This window comes from Nesoenas mayeri, assembly GCF_963082525.1.
Source record: "Nesoenas mayeri genome assembly, chromosome: 2".
Taxonomy (NCBI): Eukaryota; Metazoa; Chordata; class Aves; order Columbiformes; family Columbidae; genus Nesoenas; species Nesoenas mayeri.
The window spans coordinates 145,972,055-145,994,860 of record NC_137543.1 but is presented as its reverse complement, the minus strand read 5'-3'; the positions used below and the strand labels follow the sequence as shown (position 1 = coordinate 145,994,860).

General features: G+C 41.2%; 1 protein-coding gene across 1 annotated transcript in view; it reads right to left on the bottom strand.

Annotated features, from left to right (window-relative positions):
• GPR158 (G protein-coupled receptor 158) overlaps positions 1–22,806 on the bottom strand; it is a gene marked incomplete at both ends in the record, with an annotated part of 192,890 nt that overhangs the window by 34,157 nt on the left and 135,927 nt on the right. The window contains one exon of the mRNA XM_080340473.1: positions 16,410–16,519. Within this exon, the coding sequence (XP_080196599.1) occupies positions 16,410–16,519 (110 nt within the window). The remainder of the gene's footprint in view (positions 1–16,409; positions 16,520–22,806) is intronic.

Here is a 22,806-nt window from a genome sequence, read left to right as displayed (position 1 = left end):
ATAAACAATGCCAACTTCTTTGGGTATAATTTCCATGTGATAAAATATTGTTATTCTTAACAATATTCCGCTACAAACGTGCACCTGAAGTAGATTACACTGAAGGGAATGAAAATCCTGGCAAGGGTATTAAAGCTCACCAGGCATCTGAGGAGTTATTGTGTCTCTGGCAGATTAATTCACAGAATGCCAGAATAGCTGAAGTTGGAAGGGATAGATTAAGAAATCGCCTAATCCAGCCCTCCTGATCAAAGCTGGATCAACGAGAGCAGGTTACTCAGGACCTTATACAGTTGGGTTTTGAGTTAGTGCTCTATGTTAAGCATCTCCTACAATGAGGAAAGGAAGACGACAGTCACTGGCATGGAGGAGCAGTGACCCTCTCATAGAATGAAAACTCCAATGTGCAAGATAAATATCAAATGCTTCCACAGAAGCTCCATGTCTGGCAGTGCAACTTCTGGGCTCAGAGGAGATCCTTAAGATGCAGGAACAACATCACATGTAAATACACCTGTACTCTATCAACATAAAGGTGCAGATATGGCTATTAAAGTTTGCAGTACTACTTGCAGACCTTCCTTTGCTTTGGTAGTCTTATTTTACATTTTTAAATTTTCCATTCTCAAAAGCATTCTGAGCATTAATTATTTCAAACCCCTATCTTTTCTTCTGAATGCTCATGATGCAGAGGACAGAGATATCAATTGGTAACCTAATCTGCTAGTCACAATTTATTTAGTTTTCCTTCTTAGTGTTCACCAAGAACTTTAGAAAAAAGGGAATCCTAGAGTAAAGGTAAACAGACCAAACCAGAATTTTTTATGTCCAATCTCACTCATACTCCAGTATGTCGAACACCTCTCCTGATGGAAGAACAGGTAGAGCAATGACTGTGTAAGAAAATAAACATCAGTATGTGCACAGCAGTTTCTCACCTAAAGCAGAAAACAAATTGTTGCCAAAGCAAAGGCAAGACAGAAGAATGACAAGAATGCGTCTCCTCTAACACCATAGTAGAAGAAAATATAACTAAAAAATCCAGCAACCAAAAAGCCCCAGCTGTATAAAATTGATATCTGATCCGCTGTTGCAGAGAGATGGATTCTTCTGCTCCAGTTAGCCTCAGCTCGGCTCATGCAAGCAGCACAGTACATAGCAGTGCCGACCAGCCCCGTGCTTTTGCGTATGCTACTTCTGCACGGATCTGGCGTGCTGCTGACTATTGTTATTCGTATTCTCGAGGAGATAAATTGCATTCTGCATGTTCTTCCAATGTTTCATATAAAATACAACATGCAAATAAAGGAAATTTAAAGAATTTAGTCCAGAATCATTGTATAAGGTCAGCAATATCTGAATAAAATTAATCCTTTCATAAGCTTCCATGTTCTACTGCCAGGTAAACGTTCATTCAACTATGTTTACTCTCAGCATGTATAAGTATGCGCAGCAATCAGAAAAAACTGCCAATTAGGTTAATCATGAGCACTTCTGAGGAAGCTACAGTTTCCTGGAAACTAGTTTCTGAATATCTGCCTGAATTCAAATTTCATCAAAATAATTAAAGTTGCATGTCTTGACAAATACTTGCTGTTTCCTCCCCTGCACCACATAATCCCACACTACTAGGAATCTGCCTCAACAGCTGCAAGTGCTGAAGTGACAGCACTAATGGTGTCCTTAAAAAGAACTGCTGGTGACAGACTGGAGTGCTCCGTGGAGCAGCCCAGGCGCTTTGGGAAGGACAGAGTGGAAGGACAAGTTGCTCTGTTTGTGAGCAGGCAGCTGGGATGCACGGAGCTCTGCACTGGGACACCAGCTGAGAGCTCATGGTGACACCGCGGTAGGTGTCTGCTACAGATTGCTTGATCAGGAATACAAAGACAGTGAGTAGGTCCTGAGGTTGGCATTCCTCAGACAACTGGTAGAAGCCTCATGCTCACAGGTCCTGGTCTGCATGAGGAATTTCAGGAACGCCAATATCTGCTGGAAGTGCAACACAGCAGGGCACAGGCAGTCCAGAAGGTTTCTGGAATGTACTGATGATGACTTCTTGACAAAGATGACTGAGGAGACAAGGGAGACACTCTGCTGGGCCTCATGCTTACAGGGAAGGAACAACTGCTGGAGCTGTGAACATCAGGGGCAACCCTGGCTGCAGTGACCACGAATGGTGGAGTTCAGGATCCTGAGAGAGGGGAAGAAAGTTTCAGGCTCCTCCAAGCTCAGGAATGGACCATACCAATGTGCAAGAAATCAGGTAAAGGTGGTAGGAGGCCTGCGTGGATGAACAAGGAGCTCCTGACCAAACTCAGACATAAAAAGGAAGTGTACAAGAAGTGGAAGGAGGGCTCAGGTGACCCAGGAGGGATACAGAGACACTGTTTGGGCATACAGCAATCAGTTTAGGGAAGCCAAAACCCACATGGAGTCCAGTCTGATGAGGTCAGATTCAGCTGGCAACAATAAAAGCTTCTATGGGTCCTATCCCTTTACTCAGCATTGTTGAGGTCACACCTGGAGTTCTGTGTCCAGTTCTGGGCAATCCAGTACATGAGAGACATGGACATACTGCAGCTAAGCCCAGTGAACAACAACAAAGATGATTAAAGGCCTTGAGCATCTCTCATAAGGAGAGAGGTTGAGAGAACTGGGACTGTTCAGCCTGGAGAAGAGAAAGCTCAGGGGGAATCTTATCAATGTATATAAATATCTGATGGGAAGGGGGTAAAGAAGATGGAGCCAGATTCTTCTTGGTGGTGTCCTGTGACAATATCAGAGGCAATGGGCACAAAGTAAAATCCAGGAAATTCCATTTAAACATAAGAAAACACTTTTTTTTCTTTTCTGTGAATGTGGTCAGACACTACAACAGGTTGCCAAGAGAAGTTGTGGATCTCCATCCTTGGGGAAATTCAGACCTTGACTGTAAATGGCTCTGAGCATCCTGCTCCGGCTGAGCCTGCCCTGAACAGCTGGTTGGGCAATATGATCTCCAGAGGCCCTTGCCAACCTCACCGCTCCTGTGATTCTCTTTGTGTAGCCAGTATAGAGATGTATAGACAGATAGATGGAAGAAACTCAGAAGTCACTAATATTTTCTTAGTATGCTTTCTGCAATAATATTTTTATTCAGAACTTAAATCTTAAGATTTAATATTTGTTAGAAGTATTAAAGCATTATAAGCATAGTTAGCTTTAGAAGCTCTTCTGTATAACTTGTTCTATGAACTTCTTGAGAGCTTTAACTGAATATTGCACAAAATATCACAAATTCTGGTCTCAGGGGATAACTGAAGTATACCTTTTCACTTTTATTTTCTGAATCTATTGCTAGACAACGCTGTCACCCATTCTAAGGAACAGGGTAATGCAATACTCATGTTTCCCTGTGAGGTTATACATACCAATGCAACATACAACCTCAAATCTAAGAAACACTAACTCTCATCTTCAATGTTTCCTGTAAGATGCACAGGAAGAAACAGCATCATCTGACAAGCTGAATTCTGAAAAGTGTTGCTTTGCGTGTTGACTATAAAATAATGAAAAAAAAAAAGAAAATTTAAATTATGGTCAAAGGTTTAGTTGTAAAGCATTCTAAGGTAACCTAGAAAAGCAAGAATAATGTTTCTATTTAAAGATAAATTGAATTAAAATTATTCTGCCATTCTGAGGTAGATTAAGCAAGGACACAGGAAAGTTAATCTAAATTCTATAATTTTCAGGAAGAAAGAGGTAAGGTTTATTGCTATGAAACAGATAAACACTCGTAGATTCTCACTTGAAATCAAACTTAAAAAATGTAAAAGATGCAGATCTAGGCAATCTAACAACATACAGCAATAAGACCCTACTGACACCAAAACAGACTGAACAGAATGGAAGTAAAATGCATTAAGTTCCAAGATCTGTAAAATGTGCAAAGATGAAGTGAGGAGTAAGAGTCTCAGCTCTTACATACAAATTAGGTCACATACAAATTAGAAAAATGTTGATAGCCATGAAGGTTTTTTAAAGAACAGTTGTTCAAACAGAAATACTCCAAACAGAATGACATTGAATAGTGCTAAGAAATGCAGTGGCAATGACCTTGCTTCACCACCAAATAACTCTAAAGAACAAACAGGGGAAAAAGGGGGAATTTATAAGATTCCCTTCTTATTAATAGTCAGACATTGACCCAAATTCAGACTTGGTGACACTCACGGAACAAGAGCTAACCACACAAGAAACAGATTTGGACTCTTGAATATAGCAGGCAGCTTAACTGTGGTGTTTCATATAGCATGAAGACAATAATCGAACAAATCAGCAGTCTAACTGAACGTGGAGAAAAAAGGGAACAGAAAATATGGTTTGTTTTTACTGAAAATAGTCTCGAGATACATAATTTGGTTTCTGTATTCTATCTGACAAGCCTTGCAAATAACATTGAAGACTCTGACTTTGCGTGGCCATGCAGACGCATGAGGACAGAGCTGCTGCTTTCCAGGGCAGGGCACGGTGCCAGCTCTCCATCACCGCCCAGCCTGCTCGGGCTGCAGGCAGGCTGACACAGGCCGGGAAACCGCCGAGCTAAAATGCTCATTGCCTCCTGAGGAGACAGCTACAAAACCCGTCTCCTGAATTTTGATTTTCAATATCTTTCAGGTTACTGAGTTCTGCTGTTCCCAACAGTCTTGTGTTCATTCCAGAGGTTGGGGAACACACCCAGGAAACACTTTGGGATTTGGGATAAATAGTAATGTTTGGGTTCACAGGGTGATCTCTGTCAGTGGCTTCAATGCAGTCACTATGCTTCTAGTAACAAGGTACAGAAAAGAACTACGAAGTTCACTGACTTGGTTTATAGATTGTCTGGTTTAACAGCCACGTTGCATTCTGGCCCCTATGTAACTGCAGAAGTACATGCTTGCCAGCTGTGCGGAATTGTGCCTTTACAAGGTCTGGCAGAAAGCGACTGCAGCCGGTGGCCATGGTCCTCCTGTAACGCTGACCAGATTGTGCCCACTGGATAAAGCAGACTATGGCTCTGCGTGCTTTCTGAACACTGCAGAAGGAAAACAACGGAAATCCGGACAACTCTTGGTTCTCTATGGTCAATGGTCTATGGTCCACAAGCAGTTTAGGTGTTTCATGGTGTACAGAGTTGGAACTGGCAAACCCTTCAAACCTTGGCAAGCTGCACGTCCAACCAGGAGCACCGAGGAGCAAACAGCAGAAAGAAAGTCTGACAGTCACAACCTATAAGGTTCCCAGAGCAACACATAGGCTATACTCTCAATAGCAAAGTATGATTTGCAAATTGAATAAAAACTTGGAAGAGATTTGGTCGTTGCAGCCATGTTCTCCAAAGAATTTGAAAAAGTGCAGAGGAGTGAAGTCCAGAGCTGGATTATGCTAACCTGATTTAAAATGAAAAAAAAAACAGTCCAGTCTATGACAGAAGGCAGACTTAATGCTGAGAAAAGATCCTGCATAAAGTAATTAAGGTTGTTACTAAGGGATGGCTGGGACAATGTAATTCCAGCCCTTTTATCAGTTTCAAAGCTCCAGCACTATATGGAGTTTTGTTCACAGCCAACAAGAGAATAATTTCTGAGGTGCTAGAGAAATACGTCAGCAGGAATATATGATGGTCATTTATGGACTGAAGGAAAGCTAGAAAATACATGGTTTAATTAAAAAATAGTATCAAATATAAAATCCAATACAGAGCTTTATGGAAAAAATACTAACAGTGGTATGAATAAGATTCTAAAAGCTTGTCACATATGCCAAAACTAGAAAGACAAGTCAATCAGAAGAGCAGAAGATCTGTAAAAATGTGGGCATAATTTGTTTGCAGCATCTGGAAAAAAAAGTCCATAGATTTTTAGCTTTACTTCACTCAGTCAATGGTACCAAACAATTCCATTCTTATACATAAGCCTGACATTGGCGCTTGACTGTAGACTATGAATTTATTAGTTGAACTGAAGTGTGATTTCAGACAGGTAATGCCAATTCGTATTATTCACAGCTCAACAGTAGAAAATGATGTCAAAGTAATGCTGAAAAACCTATCAGAGAAGATCCTGGTTCACATATAGCAACAAGGCAGCACTAAGGAATCCCTGATTGCTTATTTTGTGGAAGAGAAAGCTGAAAACAAGAACATGTGTACTGGTGAAAACTGGTGCCAGAGTCAGAGGGGCATAACGGATATACAAAAAGATAGGCAAGAAAAACCAAAAAGTTTAAAAGATTTGTGGTCACAAGAGTGGCTGTCACTTTAGTATGAGAGGAAATGGCCTCAAATTGTGCCAGGGAAGGTTCCGATTGGATATTAGGAAAAATTTATTCACTGGAACAGGCTGCCCAGGGACGTGGTTGAGTCACCATCCCTGGAGGTGTTTAAAAGACATATAGTTGAGGTTCTTAGGGACATGGTTTAGTGCCCGAGTTATGTTACAGTTTGACTCGGTGATCTTAAGAGTCTTTCCCAACCAAAATGATTCTATGATTCTCAACAGCTCTGTGCAGGGCAACGCTTGTGCAGAGGCTGCCAAGAGCAGGGGCTTCACCACCAGCAGCCCTGCACTCGCGCCAACTTGTAACCTGCCCTGGGCACAGCAGAACAAAGAGCTGACACCTCCCTGAAATCCCAGCAAGGAGGAGAGAGGTTGTTTTGCTCAAGAAGATCTCAGAAAAAGTAATAGACATTGCTCTTTCAGAAGCCAAGTGCAGAACATGGCTCCACCAGAGCGACTGCACTGCTGCGAACAGCCAGAGCATGAGGGACATCATGTCTGGGAAGAGACTCAGAGGCCCTAGAGGAACTCAGCGCTGCCAGCTAACTTAATCCACACCTTAGAAACAGGCACTCAAAATTTTACACTGATTATTAACCTCTAGTATTTTTATATTTGCTCAGAAACAGGGGCTCCAGCTTGAATTGTGTACAACTAACTGCAATTATGTGCAAAGGCTCACATCATGAACATGAAAGAGGTAGGACTCAAGCCAAGAAAGTTCAAAACTCTGCTGCATGTGAAACCTGCCAGAGCACTGTACTGTAATACTCTGCAATAGGAAAATAGTTTTACTTTTTAATACATTTTTGTAATAATTTTTAATTGAAAATATTACAGGTTAGCTCTAAGAGGAATAGCTTGATATTTGTAACTGAACCAATAAATACTGAAGCTTTCTTCAGGATGTACTGTCTATGTATTCCTGAACTTCAAGCAGCCAATGCAGAGTTGCCTTGGCCTTTCCAGTTCAGATCAGGGATCTAATACATTGCATGTAAAATTTGTAGAGCATCTTGGACACCTTTCAGAAAAGCATACATGAGGATAACTCACCAATGTGCAGACTGGTACAACACTGACAAGTTTTACCCCTGTGGATGTTACAGTATGGCAATCCAGCATTTTATGTTATCAGTAGTTGGTTAGTGCTTGTCAGATAAAGACTCATTTTTTCAAGAACATAATGGTAATTTATGGCCTTCACAATAATCCAGAAAAGAGCAGCAAATATCTGAGAATATTTGGTCCAAGCACCATTTTTCCCAGTACTAAAGATTTGCATTAGAGTAAGTGATCAGGACTGATTACAAGACAGCTGATGTGTCCCATTAAACAGTACAAGTATAAATATGTCATTGCAGTTTACAAATATGCTTAACTTCTCTATAGACCCATACTAACATGAATGCTATCATTCCTATTGCATGTTTATAAAATAAATGCCCAGTATAGGACTAACCACTAAATTATATAGCTTGATCAGTTGTATTACACAGATCATTACATTTTTCTACACAAATTCCTGTAATTTTTAGTAGTATTTAACTATAGAATATCTTCCAAGAAGGAATTTAGTCTTGACCTGAAAGCAGCACAAAAGTTTCCTCATTTTTCTTGTTAGGCTTTTCAATAACTAAGCACCCTCTGAGAAGAATTTGTGCCAGATTGCCCATTTGAATTTCTCTGGCTTTGGCTTACAGCTACCAGATCTTATTAAACCTCAGTCCAACAGATTAAAGAGTCTTTTGTGACTACTTTTTTCCTCCTTGCTTGTTTATATGCCACACAAAAAGCCATCTCTCAAGGCTTCTTGCTGATCTAAAAACCAGATTGAGTTTCACAGCATCAAGCACTTTTCCGAGCCCTCAAATACTTTCTGAACCACATCCATCTATTGCACACCTCCTTTAAAAATGCATCGCAGGAACAGGACATAATGCATTTGTATTAGTCTTAAAGATGTCATCGCCTGCTGCAAAATCAATTCTCTACTGATAACCTTTAAAACTCCTCCTCAATTTTGTGTCTTTAACTAGTTCCTAACTGTAGTTCGCCTTTTGGCTGTATTCAAGTGTATCTCTTGGACTAAGCCCAAGTTAACAAGCAATAAAGATTTCTTTTCATTACTATACTTTCTGAAACAAAATTTAGCATGTCACCAAGCTTTGTGCTATCCACAAATTTTGTGAGTAATCATTTTGTGCTTGGCTCTTCATTGCAACTGAAAATGCTAAATAGTGTCAGGCTTACTCCCGATCCCTCACAGGAGCCCACCAGAAACCTCCCCTCCAGACATTTCTCACTGACAATGAGCATATGTGATCTGCAAATCTCTGCTTCCCCTTGACTGTGATCAGCCCCTGTGCGTGGAGTGTGAGTCACACACGTAACTCCCTTTCACACTCCTCCACAAATAGCCTGTAACTCATGTATTGCAGTGCAATGCCTGGTTTCTCTTTCGTGCCATAATCCCACCCAGCAGGCAGCTGGGCAGCAGACACCTTCTTCCATCGACCAATTCTTTCCATGCAATGAGAAAAAAAGCAGTCTGTAGAGCTACACTACTTGCATCTCAAATGCCTGTGCAAATGCACGTCTACCTGAAGGAAGATGCTGCTGTATTGTACCACAGCACAAAGTTTTGCCACCCGCAGGGGTCCTGGGCTTGGTTAAGGTCTCCGAGAGGACAGGTTCCAGCTCCAGTTCTGAAGCCCTTCTGCTATCACATAATCTGATGTGCAAAAGCAGTCCTTTCTCCCATTATCTGCCATGGTGCTCTTACATGCCATCAAGGACATCTGAAAGGTCTTGTGATACATACGGATCATTGCAGAGGGCTTTCCAACCCACTGTTGTTTGTTCTTTTTCTAATCATGATAGCAATATTATTTAATATTAAAACACCAGATACTACTTCTCTTTGAACTTTCCTAGCCAAACTCGGTCTACTATGATAAAGCAGAATGTGTGCTATATTAAGGTGATTTTAAAAAGCAGCCCATGGAACTGTACAGCTGTATCTACAATATTTTAATATAAATTAAATATGAATAGGAATATGGATGAGAATATTTCCAGGATCACAGTGCTCTAATAATCTTCCATACTTTATATGCCACTGATTTTTTTGCTTAAAGATAATGTTTAATAGTCTCACTTCTACAATGTACTCCATCAAGATTAATTCTGCACTGAGTGTCTTTATAATAGTTGTGCCACATTTTATTAGTTTATACATACGAAAGTAGATATTTTATTCAGAAATATGAAACAGAACCATTATGCTGCCTAGTTAAGGCTAGTTATTGCTTGAGAATGGCAGGGATACAAAAGAGCTAAATAGGATTTTAATAATGCAGGTTTTATTGGGAAAAAAAAAAGCCACAATAAAGCAGAATGTGCCTCTTATTTAATCTAGAAAAACTATGAAAATGAGAATTTCATCTTGAATGTGCATCATGCAGGAATGCTATATGGAATTTACTAAACTCCAAATTGTCTAAGGCCCTGGGTTCTTCTATACCATAAAAATAAAAGAACAAAGTAGCAAAGGTCTGTGGCAGGCAAGATAAATGAATTATGCTCAGGAAATTAATTAATTAGGTTAAGACATGCTAACAAGAAAACAGATATTTTCCATGACCAGTCTAATCAGTGGAACTTCATTCCTTATGAACCCCTACTGTACGCACTTAGACTTTCACAGCAACTCCAACTCCAACTCCCTCGCTGAGAGGAACCTCCAGCCTCTGCCCCAGCCCTCCAGGTCCCCATGTTCCTGTGTCCCACGGGAGCAGCCACAGCACTGGCCCCGCTGGCTGCCCGGGCTGGCAGGCAGAGGGTTCTGCTGATGCGGTGGGTCTCAGCCTTCCCTCTGCAGGAATGTTCAGAATGTGTTTGTTTTGCACAAAGCTTTGCAGGACTTAGTGTGTACAACCTCTACTTCACTGAACTATCTCTTTTCATAAAAAAGAAGCACCAGCAATGTGAGCTTCAAATAAAGCAATTGACATAAGAATCCAGGTACATTTCCCATCACAGAATCACAGAATGTCAGCAATTGGCTTTACTTCTTGTTTAAACAAAGACGGGTAAATGTGCTACATGTGGAAAAAGCAGTGGAAGAGGACACAGATGCCCCACTCTCACAGAAGATTCATTTTTTCTTAATTAAATTAAGTTCATAATAAATACATAAAGTACCTGCTGCCTTTCTTTTTTCCCGCTGTCTCTTTTAAATGAAACTAGGTACCTCCCTCTCATCTGAGTCACTACCACAAGTGAAGGAAGCTGATGGTAGTGAGGTGGCAGTAATGCAAGAAGGATCTTTTTTAATCCTTACACTGCTGCTGGCTCTGATGTTCAAAGCAGCATCATGGAGCTCTCGCATGACCACAAACTGAAGAGAAGAGGCAGAACAGGGAGCTCCAGCTGCAAGAGCATGAAAGAGGCCTGGAGCTCCTGCAGCCCACAGCAAAACGTGTATATGGCTGTGAGTCCTTCTCTGCCAAGCACGGGCAAATGCTGGAACCTTCTTGAGTTAGTTTTCCTTGTAGAAGAGAAACTGGCAGTACAAAACAAGTATCTTCTCAGTGCAGGATGTTTATTTTCGAAAGTCCAGCTGCCCTTCTTCCTGAAGCCGGAACGAGAGCAAGCAGCGCTCAGGCAGCAATGTTCAGCCAAGGCTTCAGACCGGGTGTCTCTCCACTCTCCCGATAAATGTCTTCATGTCTTCATCTCCCTCTCTCCACAGATCTGCACAGACTTGTGTGCCAGACATAGCACTTAACTGCTTCTCTGCAGGAATGACTGATGGCAGTTTCATGTCTGACCACAGACCCCTTCCCTTCTGCTTAAGGCAAGGCAGTCAGAGACCAGGGAAACTGCACATCAAACCTCCTTCCACGAGCTTGCATGGAAGATACACAAGCATGGTGTCACTGACCTTTATTTGCATTATCAGGAATTAAAGTTAATAAGAAAACATAGATTATACCTTTGGCACGTAACTGCACAAAACTAACATGAGTTTTTATCTGTTTTAATTCAAACATGATAACTACAAAAAGCCACCTCACTCAAGAGAGAAGTACTTTGATGTTTCCGAGTCTTGGGGTCAAATCTAGCACAGTTTCAGCTTGCTCACTTTCAGGAGAGGAAAAGGGAAAACCACTCACTTGTGGACAATTCCACAAATCCGTCAGAAGGAGAGGTAGCCAAATCTCCTTCCAGGGCCTGGGAGAGATTTATATAGCAAGTTTCAGCACACAGAACCATGGAATACCCCCTACAACATACACATTCACAGCAAGTTTGTCTCAAGATGGTTGGTCTTTAGAGAGGACTTCACAGTGACAGGTCACTTGGCTTTCTTGAAGCTGATGCTGTGATTTATTTAATGGGAATAAAATAAACAGGAATAGCTGCCCCCGAACATTTATCACAAGATCACAGGAACTGGTTTTACAAAATGAACAGAGCTGCATAAATATAGCAAAGATCAAACTTCTCAGGTGCTAAAATACACTAATTCCAGGGAAGAGAAAGACAAACGGTCAGAATGGTTTTAGTAAATCCCTAAGGTGTAACCAGCTCTACAGCTTGACTAATCCTCCCCTTTTCCTGCCTTGCAAACAGACTCAAACACCTAATCCTGCCAGCCAAGTTAAAGGAGTAAAAACCCAACCGATTGCACAAGGCAGTATCAGAGCGGAGCTCAGGACACTGCGTTCCCGTGACAGCAACAATTTTTCCACATTTGTTTCACACGGAGTAACAACCATTATAGACCACATCCAGTGGCAAAATCTAACAGTGTAGGCCTCTGCCTGAAGCCACTTCATGTTTGCCTTCCATGAGAAAAAAGCAAGTAATTTGATAGAAATGAAATCTCCCACTTTTCCAGAGTATTCAACCAAAATGACCATGAGGGCCTGACTCATTTCAAAAACAAAAGGTAGCTCACCACTACAGCCGTTGCCCACCTCACTTCCTTTGCTCACCTTAGCTAAGGTTATACTACTTTATCACTAGTTTAATAGCTTACCACCACTCCAAGACAAAATTTGTCTCTGTGGTTCTTCATCACTAGTTCCCATTTTCACAGGCAGTGGCATATTGGCACTATGGAACTATGATCTGTTGGCACTACGAACTGTGAAATACTGGCCTAGGGACAACCCTGCTGTACAGGCTCCATTTCCTGAGGTACTTTCTCTACCTTTCTGCAACACATTCCCACCAGCCACTTCTAGATGGGATCATCTGTGCGTTCCTTCCCTCCCTTGGCTACAACAGGAGGCTATGCCATGTCCTCCTCTTTCATCTTCTCACCATCACTGCATCCCTCCACCCAAGTCCTTCAGGAAACAAACTGACATCTTCTTTGGTTTCTCTGCTAGCATGAGTCTCCTCTTCTGTGAGATACTCATCACCTCTCTGTATGAAGGGTCACTACCTGCTCCGACGGTACCAGATGGCAACGCATGGCAATGTAATTTTAGCACAGTAGTTAGAAGAAGTGCAGAATTGCCTCACAGGGTTAACATTTTCTTGTCCCTCCACTAACACCCCCATCCCACCATCACTACAACACACAAAAAAGTCACTGTACATCATTATCTTGGTTTCCATATCTGGAACCTTCTCCATACCATCTCACTCTCCTCACTTCTCCACTCTCTTCTTTTTCTCTTAATAATCTAAGAAATGGAGGTTCTCAGAAACTGGAAACCCCATGCCTGGGCTTCATTCTCCTAAAATGTCTGTAAGTTATCCTATGTATACACACACACATCTGTATGTATATGCCTATAGCTTTCTTCCATTCTTATGCTTTCATCGAGAATTAAGAATTAATCCTGACACTAAAATGGCAGAAGTTCACAAAATATTAAAAATAATGAGATAACCTGTTCATAAAATACAGGGCTTGAAAAAGGACACAGAGAGTCTTCGGTCACAGAAATATATGGAAAGATGCAACATCAGCAGCTCTTTTAAACCCAAAAGGTTAAATTTGAAACACCATTATTTCTTGAGAGAATTATTTTGAAGAATTCATTGTTGAGGAAAGTCTTGAGTTTCATGTTCACGGCTCTACAGCTAGATTTCTTAAATTAAGCTCATTTCCTTACCCCCATCTTTCCACCCCCACAAACATTAGCTCATTATTTTAAAAATGCACAATGAATAAGAAACAGGCAATTTGTGATGAGGCACTGTAGAAATTGCCTGTGATGAGTGTTCAAAGAATGAATCAGTACATGACTTCCTTGTGCTCTTACTGTTCCTTAAGCATCCACTTTTGGCTACTTTCCTGATTTCTCCTTGATGCCTGAGCCTCATGAAACCTCAAAGACCTCCTTGGGAAGTGGGCAGCTAAGGGGAAAAAGAGCCACAAACAAAACAAGTGTTTCCAGTGCCTCCTACCTGGCTTTGGATAACCTTCATGCTCCAGTGCTACTCAAAGGACCTCCTTTGTTGAGAAATACAGCTTTAGACTTTCTAGTTACCATTAATAGCTGCTTTTACACAATACTGTTTTTCCCATTAAACTTACAAAGGTCACAAGTTCATTGCTAGCAAACAGTTCTTCCCCCAGGCAAGCCACCAGTCCCTGCAGGGGGGAACAAGTGCTTGTCCTGAGTATTTGTGGTGTCTGCAGTAAGCCATTCTTCAACACTGTAATGACTGTGGATTAAATGAGATCTGCCAAAGATGTCTATCAAATCTCTATCAGCATCACTTTATTCTTAATTAGCATAACTGTTGCAAAGGTATATAATAAAACATATATCTAACTTGACTCAGTCTTTTGCAAGGTACATTCCCTGACTGAAATAATCAGTACTAAAAAAAAGATGACAATATCAGGAATGTAGGAAAGTAATGGTCTGGAAACCTGGGTGGAAAACAAGACAGATTCCTAGAGAAAGTAACTGTAGATTAATATACGAAATAGGTTGTTGGTTGGTTGGATTTTTTTCTCTTCATTTTTCACATAATCAAGCAGTATTATTCAGGTTGGAATTACCTCAGAAGGTCATCCAGTGCTCAACGCAGGTTTAACACTGAATCCAGAACAGGTTGCTCATGGCTTTATCCAGTTGTGTCTCAAAAACCTCCAAGTACGGAAATTCACAACCACAAGTGGACAACGAGTTCCACTGCTTAGTTACACTGATAGTAAAAATGTTTTCCTTGTACAGCACTGGCCCTGATGCTAATTTATGTCATATAAAGTTGAAATGCCCCATTTCAATTCGTCATTGCCTTTTGTTCTCCCAATATATATTGCTGTAAAGAGCGCGGCTCCATCTTCTCAGTAACCTCCTCGTAGGCATCAGATTGCTGCTGTTAGGTCCCTCCAGTGCTGTCTCTTCTCCAGGCTTAACAAGCCCTGTTCCCTCAACAGCTCCTTGCACGGCAAGTGCTCCGATCCCTGACCATCTTGATGGCCTTTCACTAAACTCATTCAAGTTCACTGATGTCTTGGGAGAGTCCAAAACTGGACACAGGATTGCAGATACAGTCTAAGGTGTGACAAGTAAAGGAGAATAATCACTTCCCTCAATTTTCTGGCTGTGGTAGTGTTGATATAGCCCAGTCTGCTGCTAGCCTTTGTGTATTGTGCTGATCAAGGATGAGGATGTAGTTCATTCTTGCTTTCTTATTCATTTTTTGTCCTGTTTGCTGAGCCTGTCAGCACAGGTGCCAAGTAACACCGATCAAATGAATGAGCAAAGCAGAAGTGCAAGATTTTCTGCCCAATTTTGCGGCCTGTCTTCACTTCATATAAATAGAAGATCAAGTCCCCTGTCAGGATATTGGTTCCTCACACCATGTAAAATCATATAAACAACCTGTCATGGTAGCAGAACTGCAATGATGATGTGAGTCTTTCATAGTTTTAGGCTGTTTCTCTATGTATCTGAGCTATAGATAACAAAACATCCAAGCAAAATCAACAGTTCTGTTACACCTTTTCTATAGTGCTCTAGTTGTTATTCTTTTTGCAATCAGAATTTGTTCATCCTAGAAAATACCATGAAGGTGTGGGATGAATTTGCATATAAAGGTGTGGCCAGACATAGCATTATATAGCCAGAGTTTACAAGCCAAGGTGTACACTGCAAGAAGAGGCTTTATTTCAACAGGAAGGCAGGGTTTTCCACCTAAAATGTGACAAGCCAGCAGTGCAACATGAAACACGAGATATCCTCAGTTCTCACTCAGTTTACAAGCATAATATCAAACCTCCCTTATCTGACATGTCAACATTGTAATGAAACAAAGATAAAAAGATGAGCAAGCTGACTTCAGCTAAGATGTCTAAGTATCAACATACACATACTGCATTTCTCTTTCCCTCAGTAAAAATACCTACAGAATGTACCAGTAATTCTTTTCATTAAAATTTAAATAGGAAAGAGCATTAGGATTTTATCCAACATACCCAGAAAAGGCTTCCATTTTTAAGGGGGCTGCAGAAGTGGGATTTGAAATTTGGTCTCTGAATCTTAACCTCCAAATGGCACGTGTACGCACTGCCAACCCTGTGCAACTTCCCCAGCATAACCCAGAATTTCCCACACTTTTTTCCTGGCAGGCACTGATGCTCGTGAGTGTGCAGCCTGTCTGCTGTGATTGCCTGAAGAAAGCGGCCCTTGACTTATGTGCCATAAGAAAATAAAGTATATACACCACAGTGTATAATGTTTCACTCACCATTACTGAACCTAAATATGTATAAAGAATCTCTTAATGAACACTTCGCAGGAAAACTTTTGAACACTTTTAAGCAGTCTACGAACACTTCTGTATTTTCCTATACCCAAGTAAAATATATTCACCTTCTGTGAAAAGTGGTTCTTGCACAACAACAGCTGATGCATATATTTTTCATTAAATCCTATCTGCATTCATAGTCAACTACTGGGATTAGTAGCGTACAATTTGAGCAGGAACAGTGAAGAGAAACACACAGTAGTTTTAAAAATTATAAACGGTGCTTGTTTATGGTAATATTTACAGCTCTTCCATCGAAGTACCCACACAGATTGCACATACTCCCACAGAGATGGAAATTAATAATACGTGAAATACCTGTGCAGCTTGAGTGTCACAGTTCCATAAACAGTAGCAAAGCCCAGAAGACGAACCCATCTTAGGAGAACACAGCGAAATACACTTGGCTCAAAATACAAAATGACAACCTATAGAACAGAAAGACAGAGAGAGCTTCAGTACCGCTTATAATGTGAAAGTAGTTCTTCATTCAAATGCAGAATAGTTGCAAAACAGGACAGCAGACATACTTCAGCTCGTACTGCTGTATATTTAGATTTTCTAGTAAAGCGACGGGATGATCAGATCAACCAGCTGGCACAGTTCTAGGCACCAGCTCCTTTTGAAGGGAGCTGGCAAAAGCCCTGTGACAGACTGCGAAGTGACAACACTTTTAAATGCAATTGCACTGACTTTTCTTAACCGAGTGAAAACACATACCCAAAGAAGAGGAGAGAACAGACAAGGACATTTTCCTTGAGCTCTTCCAATAATATGCAGCTGGCCTAATTCTGGTTTGATTGACTGTATTTACCAGGTTACACTTCCAAGTCACTCCTTCTAATAAACCTAGCAAAATGATAACTGTTCATTTTTTTCTCCCAACTATTCTGTCACACTAAAAATGATTGCATGAGCCTCTCTCTGTCTAAAATCCCAAAATCTTGATGTCATTCTTGGCTCTTTCCTATTCTTCCCCATATATTTTCCCTAAGCTATACCAAATCTCCCTGTGCCTCACTGCTTTCTCAATGAAACTAACCTTTTTGTTCACTTACGGATTTCTCTAATCACAACAACAAAAAGGTCCTACTGGCCTTTTATGCTGTCTACCAAGTACCATGCATGAAGACAACATGCAATAAGCAGTAACATAAAGCTACTTCTGCAGGTATAGTGTGTATAAAAGCATCATTAGCAAGTAAAATGCCAATCTTATCTAAAACAGGGCTGCTCAAACGGTGGACTCAGTCATGATCTGAACCAGGAGTCCATTTCTTCTCATTCCAACAGATTTTGTTCCTGGTGTCCTGAAGGATGATCCCATATTCCTTCCCGCTTGTCTGGCCCAACCAGGAGCTGGCTGTCCCAGGGCTTCGCTGTACGCTGCCCTTACGCCACCCCCAGACCCTGCTTGGTCCAGCAAAGCTAAACCCAGTGCATTCCACCCGTCTGACCAGAGCCTGGTAAAATGACCCAGTGCACCATAGTACAAATTAATTGGGTAATCCTGGTCTAGAGAAAGAAAGCACTGAAACATTCCAGGCCATCTGCCACAGCTTCATTTATAGTCAGTACATTCTGGCAGCAGAGGTAGTATTGTGCCTACTGGCTGCCACATGATATTATTTTCCTAAGTAAATGCTTTTCTATGTGGGAATTCAAGCCTAGGGTTTTGGCCAAAAGCCCAGGACTATGTCCTTTGGGTGACATAGACAGATTAAGGAGAGTGGGGGCAAAAATGGCAGACGTGTGGGCTGAGACACATAGAAGAAACTGCTATGCTTCGCTGGCATGATTTTTTACAGCAGAATCAAGCTATTTCTTTCAAAAATATGGTTTGTTGAATCAAACCATGGTGCAAAATTTAATCTGCTATTTTCGCTGTTATTGGACAGACATGTTTCAAGGTAGACATTTTCTGGGAATCTGACAAATTCTGCCTGTAGGGAAGGGAACAGTGTGCAGCAAAAGGCCCACGTCTCCTTGGAAAATTAGCTGGAAAAACAAAATGCATCGACACATGCATTAACATGCTCGTGCATCCAGCAAGAAGTTTCTCAGAAAGACCTCAATGACAGTAATGACCTCTTATCCTACTATACAATTATACTCATTATGATAGTTGCAGAACCAGAGCAGTGTCTGTAGCAGTAACCTGCCTCCTGAGGTTTGCTAAGCGTTAGAAAACGCCGTTTCAACTTTGATTCTTCCAAACTAGAAAAACAATGTAAAAAGAAAAAAGACTGGCATAGAGAGACTCCAAACATTTCAAAGTCGATCAGAAAGCAGAATGTTTAGATTATCGAAATGGGAAGGTCTGAAAACTTTCCAGGTACAGAATTTTCTGGACAAGGGCAACAGCTCCCTTTCCCACACAACCTGACACAGCAATTTTATCTGCAGTTGCTTGTTGAAATATTAACTGCTTGTGTCTAAAAAATCACACTGATTTGCATTGAACCATTTGTATGAGCAGCTGAGGCACTTGGCCAGCTATCAACCAAGAACACACCATTTCAAATGCAGTGTGGTGGCATCTGGCAGCTCACCGTGAAGGCTGCAGAAGCAAGGCTCTGTTGGCAAAAACTGCTCTCATTTTCCTATTTGAATGTAGACACATTTTAACTACTTCTTCACCCTGTGGGCAAGTACATGGCAGAAGTAAGACCTGATCCAAGTTTGCTTCCCTCTTGTGTCTTCCTGTGTTATATAGTGGAGAATGGTTACAAAGCCCTCCCAAGGGCATTTCTACCTATACTTCCGTAACTTGCATGTGGTCTGGCATGGACCAAGGGTTTGAACAGCAAGAATTGCTGTACTTAATGTTTTGCTTGCTTCTCAGGCTTTCCAGAAGGTTATTCTAATGTCATTTCCATTCCCATTAGGGCTCACTGTGACGGCCAGGTGACTGCACTCTCTAAGCTCCTGTCACCATCAAGTCTCTTATATGGACAGTGAATTTTAGTGGCACAATTTTTAAATGGAATAATCTTTAATGGATTGGAGCCAAGGGACTACAGAAACACTGCCCAGGAAGCTCAGTACACTAAAAGCCATGCTCAAGTTTTTCATCTTAGTGGAATCACATTCTTGCAAAAAATAGATATCTGGTGAAAAGCATGATTGCTTCACTCCATCCCTCACTTTTCCCTAGCTAAAAAACAAACAAACAGCAACATAGCACAGAGAAGTCTTGGTTTTGTTTCATATCAGCTTCTTCTACCTCTTGGTTACCAAAACCCTCATTCCCTACTGTTATTCCCAGAGATAAGCCTTGCTGAATGTAACAATATGCAGCGAAGGATTGCTGAGCTCCAAGCGTAGGATGAGCACAGGATTCACCCACATAGCCAGGCTGCTCTCAAGAGAACAAGGAAATCCCCCTGCAGTTCTAAAAGTCTACTCTGCCCACCAAAAATCTGACAATAATTCATTTTCTCTTTTTGCTCTTATAATGCATTAGACCATGACAGCAGCATAAATCTCATTTAAAATGCTTAGTGGTTTTGCTGATGGATGTCACAAAACCTATTTACTGTAGGCAAGGAAATGTGATATCCTCTGTTTTGCCAGCTCCTGAAATCCACTTAAATACCAGACATCAGTTTCTGTTCCTTACACAACAAAGATCTGGGGATAAAATATTTGGAAACCAGAAGAAGAGAAGTCAGACAGTGCCTGTTCATGTATCAGTTACTGCAGCTGCGTGTGACACTTCATAAACTGTGGCTCATCTTTGTCATTTGGACAAATGCATTTAGATGTTTGCTTTTAACCTCAACGTGCTTTAAGCCATTATTACCCTTTCCAAAACACCATCCCAGTAGTCACGCTACCACTTGTGGAGTCAGAGATGAAAAGACTTTCTAAGGTCACCAGCTGAGTGTCAAGCACATTTAGAGCTGGGGAATTAGGGCCAGGGCCGAGAGAGCAGCTGCTGACACAGCGCCAGGCAGCTCGGGCGCTCGGCTGACGTGATGAGCAGACACACACGCTCTGCAGACAAGGGCTGAAGTCGATACCGGCACCTTGCCCACACCGGTACATTTTTATTATCAGGACAGGCAGGACAGTAAAAGTGCAAAGAGAACTAACATTGAACAATTTAATGTTCAGGAGCAAATGGGCATTGTTCTCATTAAAAATAAGCACATCAGTTTTATAGCCTCAGTGTCATTGCTTCTGAAGAGATATACAGCATTTAGAAAGATTCTTTACATGAAGAAAAAAACCCAACACCTTATCAGAGCTCTGTATTGTTAATAGTGAGCAATACTTCCATGCAACACAAAAACTCTTTTGTTTTTCAGATTGACTTTACTGTGTGCATTATAAGATGATTAGTTTTGCCCTTCACCTCGGGCACTAGATTCAGGTGAAAATATATTAATTAATAATGTGCAGTTCCCCAAGGTGCATTGACTGGGATTCAGTCTGCCTAAATCAGGCATATAATTTCTACCTACATTGTAGTGGTCTAGTAAATCAGCCCTAGTAATATGTGTTCCATAGATAGCCCACGAATTAAGGCAGAACCTTGAAGAACCTTGAAGAAGTTCAGAACTTCAGCTACTTGGACAGACTCTTAGCCTAAAGGCTTCATAGATGCGTCTCCACTGACTAGAAAAGTACTTCAGTATTTATTTTAGGGAAGCTGCTTCACTATGTGTCAATTAACGAGCTGCACTAGGAGGACCAAGCCAAACACTCTGTAGCCCTCTCTAACAATCTTGTAATCTATTTAAGACAAGTTGTATTTTACTTTGATTCTTAAGCCATAAAAAACATATGAATAGATCAAAAATATACTTTCCTTTTCAAGCATCAATTTTTTTGAGAGGGAACGGGTAATGCTATAATGACTCAACAGGTTAGAGGTCAAAGAACTAATATTTAAAAAAATACATTGAATTGTCAGTGCTACAAGTCCTAAACCTAAACAGGAAAATTATTGACCAGGACCTTAACTCAAAAAAACCCAGTGTGCTCACTTTTGAACTCTTCTTATTTTTGCCCTCAGTTGTAGAACAGAATCATAGTACAGTTTGGGTTGGAAGGGACTGTGAAAGATCATGTAGTTCCCAGTGCTGTGGGCAGGGACGCTGTATATGTTAGATACACGGAAATGAGATACAGAGCTTAGCATTTGAGCATAAGCATCATCTGATTATGGGTCCAAGGTGAAAGTCAGCTATTTTGGATGAAAGTGATGCAAAAGTATTAATTTTCTTCTCATTTTCAAATAACCAAATTTATCTCAAAAATTGTGCCCAGTTAACCCAAAAAACTTTACAGGAAAACTACCTACTTCTGAGTTTAACTTCAGAACTTCCTGCAAGTACTGTGCACAGGTCAATGCAGGACATGATGTGGCCATTTAAGATGATGCCCTTGGGGCTAATTGCATTAATAAGCATCTAGGAGATGCTGTGAAGAGATCCATCCGATCTGTTCCACTGCCCAGCACTATTTGGCCTTGCCTGATGGCAATATCTGTCTTGGGCTGTCCCAAGGCAATTCTGCCCTGGAACAAGCCATCAGACACTTCCCCTCGGTATCCCGCTGTGCTTTGAGATGGGCATTCTTTCTTCTGCCATGTTTCAGTAGTTCCTTTCACCACACAAAATAGCCTCTGGGGAAACCTAGCACATCAAGTCACTTATTAATGCTTCAGTCCTAATACTGAGAAGGGTTTTCCGACAACAGAGATGCCCTTTGCAATGTTAGATAAGTTCACCACTCAAACTCATAACAGTCTGGCACTACACTTTCTAGAAAAGGGACCATTCCACCGGCATGTGGGCGCCCTGCCATCTGAACAGATGGGCATGAATGAAGGCATTCAGGAGCCTACGTACACCACAGGCACCACATACCACCGTTCAAAACACGATTCACAGCTCAGAGCATCTGCTTCAATATTAGTGAATACACAACTCATTATCCAATCCTGTACTACCAACAAATATTTCCGGTGCAACTACACAAAACATTTCAGAGGTATGATAGCAGCTGAATATAAACTTAGGCTAATTACATATGAACACTTCCTTCCATCTCCATCCCATTTTTTCTAAACCACATGTGCTTTTTAAGCCATAACGTTTTACTCTATGGACACATGGTACCATCGAACCCTGTTATCCTTGCAAATCTCACCATCTGAAAGCAGAGCTGTGCTGGATCATTAGCTCAATGCCTCTATAGAGCCCACAGTTGCTGCAGGAAAGCACAGTAGGTTTTATTCTTGCCTCTGAATTAAATCCCCCGTACACAGCATCGGAGGCACTCTGCTGCCAGCGGCAATGCATTTCAGATGAGATGTGTGTCAAAGTCAAAGTACTTAGGGCCATTTAGGATCTTTTGGGTTTCTTCATAAAAGAAAACAAGTTCTTCCTAGCCACCCACACAAAGTCCAGCTTGAAATTCTGCCTACTGAAATCTTCTTTTCCCTCCCACTGTACTTGCAACTGTAGATAGGTTTTTTTTTCATTGCCTATCTTAAAACATATATTAAAACTCTGGCTGGATTTCAGCCTGTAAAGTCTTTTGGAAGTCCAGGATGCCGTGTAAGTGCCTAACCAGCAGCACTGCTGTGAAACACGGACAGACTTCTAGAACTTGATTCATCAGAATGCTTTGCTATCACCAAGTTTTATTATACTTTGGATTCATCTCCATCAGGCAGTAATAGCAGATCTCTAAAGCTCTT